The sequence below is a fragment of the Microtus pennsylvanicus genome, chromosome 15 (genome assembly GCF_037038515.1).
Source record: "Microtus pennsylvanicus isolate mMicPen1 chromosome 15, mMicPen1.hap1, whole genome shotgun sequence".
NCBI lineage: Eukaryota > Metazoa > Chordata > Mammalia > Rodentia > Cricetidae > Microtus > Microtus pennsylvanicus.
Window position 1 is genome coordinate 54,880,789 of NC_134593.1, and position 11,168 is coordinate 54,891,956.

The window sequence follows — 11,168 nt, forward strand, 5'->3', positions numbered from 1 at the left end:
ATGAATGTGGTACACGGACTGCATACAGGCACTGCATGCATGTGGTACACGGACGTGCATACAGTCACTGAATGAATGTGGTACACAGATGTGCATACAGGCACTGCATGCCTGTGGTACACAGACGAGCGTTCTTAAAATCCCAGTGCACTCAGCTACAACTCTAAGCTCAATAATCATTTAAACCTCAAAACAGATGAGCTCCCAGGTATTGGGTGCACATTCAAGTCCCCAACTCCAGCGGAAGATTTTTTAACCTCTAGTGACCTTCCACCTTATTGGCAAATATGAAAAATGGAGGCTATATGATGTTTAGTTATTAAGGGAAATTGTTCAAATGAATGAGAATTAGTTTGCATATCAGTGTCTGAATGAAATAATGTCTCAAAGACTTCAGATACTTGATAGTCTCAGTTAAGGAATTCCTTGTAGCATTTCTGTTTTTTAATGAATTTATAAATGGTTTGCCTTGGCTCAGTCTTGAAAAGACCAGATTCTCTCCTAGTCACTGATAAAATAATACAAGATTGAGTAATCACAAATATGTTTTTGACAGAGAAGTAAAGACATTTATTATCACTGACTTTAAATATTTGTAGAACTATTAGATTCAAGAGTGGTCCAGCATAATGTAAAACACAAGACATGTTTTAGGCTCAATATGAAACATGACTCAGGGCTGGAGAGATGGTTCAGCAGTTAAGAGCGCTGACTGCTCTTCCAGAGGTCCTGAGTTCAATTCCCAGCAACCACATGGTGGCTCTCAGCCATCTATAATGAGATCTGGTGCCCTCTTCTGGCATGCAGACATACATGGAAGGAATGTTGCATACATAATAAATAAATAATTCTTAAAAAAAAGAAACATGACTCTACGAAACTGTCATATTAGTGGAATAGTCTCCAAATGTCATGACAGTTCCTGTCATTAGAGGGGTTTGTAGTAAAGAGGAGTACAGTAATGGGTGGTGATAAAACTGTGAAGTTTTGATTTATACCGACTGTGAAATTCTTTAGTTCTGGACTGAAATGAATGAGAATTAGTTTGCATATCAGTTTCTGAAAACTTTCTTTCATTCAAAGCTCAAGGGAAATAATTTCCGAAGAATAAGATTAAGTCATCATGTCAGTAAACACTTAGAGGCGTTCTGTGTGCCTTACAGAATAAAGTAGCAGTGAATAAAAAGTCGTGGTTGTTCTGCAACTTTAATTTCTGCATCAAAAGTATTTACATTAAACTATTGAAAGATATATAGTTATTTGAAGGTGAAAATAACAGCCTTTGAGTTATAAAATACTGTGTTACTTAAAATCGGTAATGTAAAACAAAATTTGATTTAAGCTACTTGGAAATTTTTGCTTCATACAATTGAAGTTCCACATATATTTAGCTGTGAGTGCTCTTCAGTTTATTTAGATTTGGTAAATAACTAATATATTTACTACATATCATAAAATGCCAGTTTGTATATTAACTTTACCTAAGTGAATTCAAATGTCTAGGAAATGTGAATATTGCTTGTGTAAATTGAGTTTGATAAGCTAAGGAAATGGAGGTATAGTTTAAATAGCAAGTTGTTCATTAAGAGTTAAAGAAAAGAAAGAAATACAGGTTACAGTTTATTGTATGTTAGTTTTTCTTTTCTCCATTCGTAATCATTAGGACTATTTCCTTCATTTATTCATTTAAAAGCTTCTTGAATCTAGAATGGTTGTTTACACTGCATTGTTCAAAGCATGAGATTTTTAAGTTCAAACAACAGACAGCTCACTTTCTGGTGTCCTAAAATTTAACTTCAAAAGAGTTTCTAACTTCAAGAATTAAGAAAAATATCTTAACATTTATATTTTGATGTTTAAATCAGTTCATTCATTCGTTTCAGTGAGCAGTATACATTGTCCATATGCTGTGCACATGCACAGCATCTTATGCTGACAGTGTGAATTCAAGTTAAACAAAATGTTCATTTTCCACACTGGGTGAAACTAAGTGATGTGTTTTACTGTTGATGATGAACATGGTGTCATAAACATCACGTGGCCATTCTCTGCATCCCATCAGTAATTGGCCTTGAATTATGCTGGATAAATGTTGTCTTCTGTCATTTTATATTATTTATATACACTTTTTTGTACTTGATTGATTTGCTTAGCTACTAATGTACATAATATATTTTTCCCTCCTATTCCAGGCACCAAGTATAGATGAGAAAGTAGATCTTCATTTTATTGCGTTAGTTCATGTAGATGGGCATCTCTATGAATTAGGTAAGAACTATTTTAATTTATCCTGGGGAGAGAAATGACCAGGCTCTATTTGTCGTAAAAGGGACTGTTCTCACTTTATTTACTGAAATTGCTAGAGAAACAGTGACTATGATGTATACTCCAAGATTTATAAAAGTGATGGTGGCATTGAAAATGAGAGAATTGGTAGAAAAGACAGGAACATCTGAGCTGTTTGGAGAAGAGCAGTGAGAAGGAAAGTGGGGCTGGGGTGTGCTGGAGAGGAGGGAGAGCACCGGCTCCTCTAGAGCTCCAGTCCCCATCACCCACATGGGGCTCAAAAGGGACTGTGACTCCAGTTCCAAGGGATCTGACATGACACCCTCTTCTGGCCTCCGCAGGCACCAGGCATGCATGTGGTGCACAGACATTTAGTAGCAAAAGAGTCATTTAAAACAAAATAATAATGAAAACTCAGCTGGGTGGTGGTGGCACATGCCTTTAATTGCAGCACTCGGGAGACAGAGGTAGAGGCAGGCAGATCTCTGGGAGTTTGCGGCTAGCCTCGTCTACAGAGTGAGTTCCAGGACAGCCAGGGCTACACAGAGAAACCCTGTCTCAAGACAACAACAACAGAAAAAAAAAAAATAGAAAGAAAGTAAAGCAAAAAAGAAAAAGAAAAAATCCCAAAGCCCTCAATTTGATTGGTCAAATTGTTCTCTTAGCCTAAAGGCTAATGGGGCAGTTCGAAGGAAACACATACATCAAAGGTAATCTCAGACTGGCGAGGTGGCCCAGAGGTAACAGGAAGACACACTGTTCTTGCATAAAACCAAGTTCAGGTCCCCAGCACCTATATCAGGCAGCTCACAGCCTCCCATGACTCCAGCGCCAAGGGATATTGTGCCCTCTGTCAGCCTGTATGCACGTGGTCATGCACGTGTGCGCACACATTAGCATTTTAAATATACACGACTGTATATATTAGAGGTCTGTTGAGATTAGAGCTTTAAAGTGCATTTAAAGAAATGTAGAAATGTAAAGAAAGCCACAGTCGTGAAACTGTTGCAGAGTTGGGGTGGGTGCAAAACAAATAAATATGCAGTTGCTGACTCCTTCCACAAAAGTAGGCTGTTATCCAATGTGAATGACATTAATGCTTCTAACAAATTCAAAAAAAATGTTGAGCAAGCTGAATAATTCATACTGAATTTGTGAATAAAAATAGAGATTAAGAGAATACAATTTTTAAGAAAACAGCTATTTAAAGTGGCTCTTGGGATTGCACCTGGGGCCTCATATGTGCTAGGCAAGCAGTCTGAGGCTGAGCTCCTCACCCAGCGTCGTCTTGTTTTTAAGACATCTGGTTGTCGGGTGACGCAGGTGATTCCTACAGGGCAGTGTATTGCAGTCTTACTTATTTTCTCTTTCCTAAGTTGTCAGGTTAACTGATGAGAAGGAGCAAGTTATTTCTGGTTTTTAATTATGATTTATTTTCCTTAAGGCCTCTGTAAGTTCCTAGTATATTTAAAGATGAATCACTCCTGGATAAATTTGCAGATTGGAGTTCAGTGGCAAATTCCAAGTAGACAGAATAGGCAAACATAAAAATGTTAACTGATAAATTATTGCCTTTAAAAAGTAAACTTCAAAAATTATATTTTTGAATAGTTTTGGATATTTATGGAAATTAGAATAGTATATTCTCCCATTTACCTTTCTCCTAGGTTTGGCAGATCCTCTTAGTATTTCTGAAACATTTGAAAAAATGTTACAGACACAATGCTGTAGTATCTTTTAATAGGTTTTTGAGTATTTCCTGAAAAGAGGTAGTTTTCTCTGCAGTTGCCATTTGAAATCAGCATTGATACATTATTACCTAAGGATCTGGCTATGCATTTATCATAGTAATGCCATTTAGAGGAAAGTCAGCCTGGGATTATGACCCTTTGTGTATCATTGTCTCACTAAATCCCAAAAGTTCTTCAACTTTTCATTGTCTTTTGTGTCATTGACATTTTGAAGAGGCTAAGACAGGTGTTCCTTCAGTCTGGGTTGTCTGCTCTTTCCTCATGATGTATGTGTTTTGGGGCAAGAATATAACAGCAGCGAGGCTACATCCTAAGGCATTGCCCATTTCCGTCATTTTTGACGACGTTAACTTTTGTCACTTGGTTTAGTTAGAATTGGTCTGATTTTTCTACTACACTGCTGATTAATAATTATTCTATGTTTATTAATAAGCAAGCAACGAGTAGATATTATTTCAGGAGATCTTTTGAGACTGTAATAAATACGTAATTTCTCATCATGTTATCCCCTCTTCTTTTTAGAGAGGGTCTAACTATATAGCCTGGCTGTCTTCAAACTCACAGAGATGTACCTGCCTCTACCTCCCAAGTGTTGGGATTAAAGGTGTGTGTCACTGTGTCTGGCCAGTCATTACCATCCTTAACAGATATATAAAATTAGAGCCAAACCTGGTGGTGCGGGCCTGAGATCCTAGCTGCTAGGGAAGCTGAGGCAGGAGGATGATAAATTCAAGTCTTACCTGGGTTACAGAGTGTACCAAGGTCAGTCTGGAGAAGGCAGTGAGTTTCCACCTCAGATTAGAAAAGGATCCAGGGCAGAGCTCGGTGAGAGTTTCTAGCACATGTGGTGTGCTTGGGTCAGCCCCCAGTGCCTCACAACGTCAGTAACGAATCCACCTGCAGGCTGGCTGTCCAGCCCCGGCCTTAGCTTCGCTCTAAACTGATGCTAGAATGAAATAGTATAGCTTCATTTTGCTTCTTTGACATCTTAAGAGCAATTATTTAATATGTACTCTTAATAAGGTTGATTGAAATTCTACATTATTCTAAACTGTTTATGAAAAAACATTATTCAGGAGAGTTGCTTCACTAGAGTCTAATAAGATATTAGCATTTAAATGATAGCAATGCAGGGAAATAGACACATTAGTTTATTACTATTAGGTAAGGAGGGAAGCCTGCATTATTTTGCCTTTACATAAAAATGAAAAGGTAAAATGATTTAGTTGTATGGTAGGCTGTAATGCACATAATCTACTCTTACAGCGGCAGGACGGAGGGCTACTGAGAAATGAGCATCTGTCATAAGACTGTTTTACTGTTGTGTTTATTTTTGTTTTTGAAACAAGATCTCACTGTGCGGGAGGTTATAGATTTGGATATGGATCAGTTCACTTGATTAGCATTGACTTTTGTCATTGTGAACTTTTTTTATAATATTGAAAAGTACTAGCTTATTGAAGATGGTGGTGAATTTGCGTAAATAGTAAATAGTTCTAGGTTGTAAATTGTTACTTTCATCAGCAGTACTCAAGCCACAGTAGTTGTTTTTTCATTCATAAAATCATGCCATTCTTACTTAGTTTTTTGAAGTTAAAAAGTATTTGTCTCTTTAAGAGTGAAAATCATACTGGGCAGTGGAGGCATGTGCCTTTAATCCCAGCAGGCACGTCACTGAGTTCCAGGATGGCCAGGGCTACACAGAAAAGCCCTGTCTCGGGGGGCGGGGAGGAATTTATTATAGGCCAATTGGGAATTCTTTTTTTGTAGGGACCTATACACAAAGCAGAAAACATCCTAGTTAAAATGTGTACTGTAAATGCCAGGGAACCATCAAGCAGTAACCCAGAGAAGCCCCACTAATGCATTGAGGAAAGAAAGTGCAGCCATGTAAAGTACCTCTTGAAATGAAGAAACTCAGACATGGAGACGGCTGCTGCTCTGGGTCGGTGTTACTCCAAACGCGTAGTTACTTGAAATGTGGATGGTTTAAATATACTAACTGTTAATATTTGGTGGAAGCTAAAGCTATAGGTTTAAAATATATTTGAAAATCCTTGTTTTAAGATATAGTACTTAAACTATGTACCTCTCCTTGATTCACTGTAGGAGAAGAAATGGAAGGTAAGATATATTCTCTGGTAAAAACAAGAATTTACCTATTTGTTTGTCTTCCACAGATGGACGAAAACCATTTCCAATCAACCACGGGAAAACTAGTGATGAGACGTTGTTAGAGGTAACAGTAAAAGAACTGGTCCGCTTTAGCCTTTTCTGACCTTTTGGACTCTATATTGACTGTTTTTGTTTTTTTCCTCTTGTGGATGCTTCTTGGTCCTTGATCTTTTTAGAAAATCCCCACATAAAATCTTGAATCAGTCTTAAAACTATGCAAGCCAGAGGCTAGCAGAGCTCTGTGTGAGCAAACTGAGCCTTGAACAGATCAAAATGAGTTGTTTATTTCCAGGTCATATTCTGTTAAAGCCAAGATACGTTAGTCGTGACTTGATCCCTGATTTTAGAGTTCTTTAATGGGAACAAGTTATGTGGCTTAGCATCAAGGAATTATGGAATTTTCGGGTTAAAAGTTGTTTTTTGAATTTTGTTGAGTTCTGAGACAGAGTCTCATTATGTAGTCAACACTGGCTAGCCTGGAAACTGGCTGTGTGGACCAGGCTGGCCTTGAACTCAAAGAATTCTGCCTACCAACGATTAAAGACTGTAACATCATGCCTCATGGGTTAAAAGGTTTCAAAAGTCACCTCAAGGAAGAGTATTCATCAGCTGGTTTTCATGGAGAGATTAATAACTATGCTACTTGGAAAAATTAGAAAAGAGGAATGGGAATTGACCTGCCTGACTGCAGAGTGAGTTTAAGGTCAGCCAGAACTACTTGGTGAGACTCTGAAAATGGAGAGGGGGCAGGGCCTCAGGAGAGTGCTTGCCAAGATTCTGGATTTGACCCTCAGTCCTGGAAGCAGGCAGGGGAAGTGGTAATAGGATTTGCTGTATTTTATGCTAAGCAAATTAGTTTTATTTATTTATTTTATTTTTATTCTTTGACATTTTTAGTTTTTATTTCATATTGAAAAAAGAAGTCTTCATTATAAAATTAGTGTAAATTAGAAACATAAAGAATCTACAAATTGAAAACCTATACTTTTCTCCCATAGGATGCCATAGAAGTGTGCAAGAAGTTCATGGAGCGTGACCCCGATGAGTTAAGGTTTAATGCAATTGCTCTCTCGGCAGCATAGCTTCTCAACAGAAATGCCAAATGTGTGTTATCTGCAACAAAACTTACATTTCTGCTGCCATAACTAACTCAAAATTTTTGATATTTTCATTAACTTGACTGATTAAACTTTATGTGAATAAACTTTGACATTACCTGTGTTTTGTGTTGTTTTTGCTGCAACTTAAAGGTCAGTTCTTTGTTTTCTTTTTCCCTGTACTAGATTTATCTTGTGGCAGTACTGACAGTAGCCTTCTTATGCCTTTGATATTTCAAAATCGTGTATTAGGGCAGCAGGCACATCTTCCATCCCCAGTGTGAATGTACTTTGTTTTATATGCTTCCTTATTATGTAGAAAACAGTTGTTGAGCGTTTACTTGTGGCAAGATGGTAACTATCCTAGCTATGGGACTTAGCAGCTGTGAACACTGTTGACTGATGCTGTAGTCATGGAGATTTATTCTTATGATCAGAGATACGTAGCAAAGACATAAAGAACAGGCAAAGCAGCAGTAGAGGCTAGCCAGTTGGTGTTTGTGCTGGAGAGTAACTGAGCGGTCTGTAGAGCTTCTTGACAAGGGAGCTTCTGGGAAAAGCTGACCAAAGGTGAGACCTGAGTGACAGAACATGAGCAGGAAATAATCATTGCAGCATCTTGAAATTATGATAGGACCTGATAGGAGGATTATGTGACCTGCACAGAGGAAGTGAGGGAAGTAGCAAGAAACGAGGTCAGAGAGGGAACGCTTCAGGAAAGGTCATTTGGATTCATTGCCATTGTGCTGTAAGTCATGGGGCTTGTGAAGGGGAAAGAGTGAGCTGATTCGGTTTATAGCTTTGAAAGATCATTCTGATAACCACAGATGAATATTTGGGGCAGAGGGCTTCAGAATAGAGACAGAAGGACTTGTGAGAAGCCCACAGTGGGAGTTCACTGAGAGGCGTGCTTTGAGGAAGGAATGGCTTCAGGAAGCTTTGAAAGACAAGTATAAGGCTCTGAAAAGGTGGACGATTGTGTACAGAGTTGAATTGAGGCCTAGGGTTACTCAGATGGAATGTTTTAGATCTTTGCGGGGGAGGGGCTTCTTAAGCATGTGCATTTACCAAAGCTCATATTACATATTATGCACATTTCGTCTCAGACAGCAAAAGTGAATTTGGGTTGGACTGAGTATAGTAGGAGAAAGACCTGCTTGTCCTGAAATTCTGGACCAGTGACAGCGTAGTTTAGAGGATTCACTGAATTACTGTGGATTCCCGAGGCAGTTTTGTGGCAAAGCACCTTTTAGCAAGTGTAGCGTGCACAAGATTAGGGAAAAAATACAGTCTAATTGGGAAGGCCACTTTGGAGGACATTTGAATTTCCCAGGTTTCCATCATTGTAAAGAGGGTCTAGATAAGCTGATGACAATTGGGATGAAATAATCTGAAATACGTTCTGTACTGTGGCTGCATATACGCATGATGCCTTTGCCATGCCTGTAATGAGCCAAGAGCTCTGTTCTTATTAGATGTTCACACACATGTCACGCAGTCCAGTCTGACCTCCTTGCACTTTTCCTACTACACATAATTTAGTTCTAAAATAGTGGCCCAGTATCCAGAATTACTCTTCCCTCAAGTTTGCTATGAAGAACACTAGGGGAAAAACTAACTTGTTGACATTTTACTTATTTTTTTTAATGTGTTACTGCCAGAATAGAGGATATTTGCTCATCATGTTTCACTCATGTTAAACAGGAACCTTTAGTGTTCAGGGAAAACTCATCTGTAGAGAATCTTTTTGCTTCTTTACTAGAGACTAAGGCCAAGCAAGTTGTGGCCCTTTCCTGTATAATGTGCATCCCCATGATAAATCTAGGGGGAACGGTAGAGACATAGGGAATAAGTGTATTTGCGTGAGCGGCTTGGAGAGTTGACTAAACCTCTTTTATTAGGAGTAATTGCTTTGAACTCCTAACACTGCAAGAAAAAAATTGAAACGCACAGAGGCACTTTAGTTAATGGAGACACCATGGTTAATGTTACACTTTACATGTTTGTGCCTAAGACAAATTCCACATATTCCATGGCAAATCAAGCTTTAATATCTTTAAAAAATATCTGTAATTACTTATAACAATACTTAAATCACCTTTTATTTCATTTTAGATTTGTATACAGTACTGATTAAGTCTTATCATCGGCCATGTGAAACATATAATTCACTTATTTGCTGACAGTAATAAAATTTAAAGATATTTCTATCTGCTAATGTTGGTCTGTGTCAATAGCTTCCAAAATAAACATCTGCGAGCTGACCATTCTGCTACCAGTGTTTGTAAAAATTAAAGAGAAACATATCTCTAGGACCTACAGAAACTTATAGAAGTACATTCTAGATAAATTTTGCATAGATGTGTGTGCATATATGTTCACGAGCAAATGCTAGTATGTACATGTCCTGAAAATCGAATCCTCTATATGTGAGTTTCAAAGGTATCCTCAGACCCAACCATCAATAGATAGAAAGCATTTGGAAACATTAACATTCTTACACAGACCATGTATGTAGTATTTGCATTATGTTTGGGATTCCTGGCAATCTGGAGATTAACTTGAGTGCAGGAGAGTGTGTGTAGATGATATGAACCTACTGTGTTATATTTGCATGTGGGTGTCCTGGAGTTTGGTTTCAGGTGGGGTTGGAATGGAGGCCAGGACCAGTCCACAGATAAGGATGCTCATGTGCCCTCACCTTCACACATGTTCACACTTGGAAGAAGCCAGGGGTCTAGCTTCTTGGTATCAGTTAAATCCTTGATTGATCCTAAGGAAAACTGCTTGAAAAGTGTTTCATCATTGCAAGATGTTTTGAGAGCTAGTGTGGTAGTTTGAATGGAATTGGCCCCCCATAAGCTCATAGGAAGACGCATTTTTAAGAGGTGTGATTTTGTTGGAATAGGTATGGTCTTGTTGGAAGAAGTGCTTCACTGTGGGGGTGGGCTTTGAGGTCTTATACATGCTTGAGTCAGGCCCAGTGTCTCGGTTCTCTTCCTGTTGCCTTTGAAGGTCAGAATGTAGATCCAAAGATGATGTTTCTTCTCCAGCACCATGTCACACCATGATAATAATGGGCTAGACCTCTGAAACTATAAACCACACCATTAAATGTTTTCTAAGAGTTGTCATGGTCATGATGACTCTTAATGGCGATGGAAACCCTGATAAGGACAGCTCGTCTAGAGGGCTTTTAATATACAAAGTGTGATGTTTTTATCTTTTATGATTCTCTGGTAAGGTTGTGTTCCTTGTACTTTCCTAGAATTATTACCAGAACCCAGGTATGGAACATGCTGTGTTCAAATAGCAGAAAACAGATTTTCTCCCTTTATTTTGATTCAGAAATTTAACCTCAAAATACATAAATATTGTGGTATTAAAAATTGAATATTGTTAAGGCATTGGTGGGGAGTAGTGCCAGTAGTCATACCTATTTTGACTTCATTTCTTACATATTCTTACTTGCTTTGTCTTTGAAATAAAAGTTATTCTAAATCTGTGTCTTTTGGCAATTCCGAACCTGTTATTTATAGCCGTATGTTAGATGAAGATCCTCAGTGTGACATTTCCACAGTCCACAATCACATACTCTAAAGGAGCCCACCAAGACACTGAAGACAGGCTGTTGTCCATAGTTCCTTGTCTAATGGTTAGTGTAGTTGGAAACGCCTTACTGAATACAACCTATACTGGAAACTGTTAAAAAATGAATTAAAGTTACATAGAAAAATCACAATAAAGATTTTCAGAAATAGAAAAGGCATGTAGTTTGAATGTGAAGTTTCCCTGATGAGCTGGTGGTTGGACACTTGGCCCTCAGTTGATGTCCTTTTGGAAGGTCATGGAACCTTTA

General features: G+C 38.2%; 1 protein-coding gene across 5 annotated transcripts in view; it reads left to right on the plus strand.

The window, feature by feature from the left end:
* Uchl3 (ubiquitin C-terminal hydrolase L3) overlaps nt 1-7,431 on the plus strand; it is a 48,443-nt gene extending 41,012 nt beyond the window's left edge. For all 5 annotated transcript variants that reach the window (XM_075949598.1, XM_075949602.1, XM_075949599.1 and 2 more), the window contains 3 exons: nt 2,193-2,268; nt 6,218-6,276; nt 7,211-7,431. In XM_075949598.1, coding sequence (XP_075805713.1) covers nt 2,193-2,268; nt 6,218-6,276; nt 7,211-7,294 — 219 coding nt within the window. In that variant the 3' untranslated portion in view covers nt 7,295-7,431. The remainder of the gene's footprint in view (nt 1-2,192; nt 2,269-6,217; nt 6,277-7,210) is intronic.
* The last annotated feature ends 3,737 nt before the right edge of the window (nt 7,432-11,168 follow it).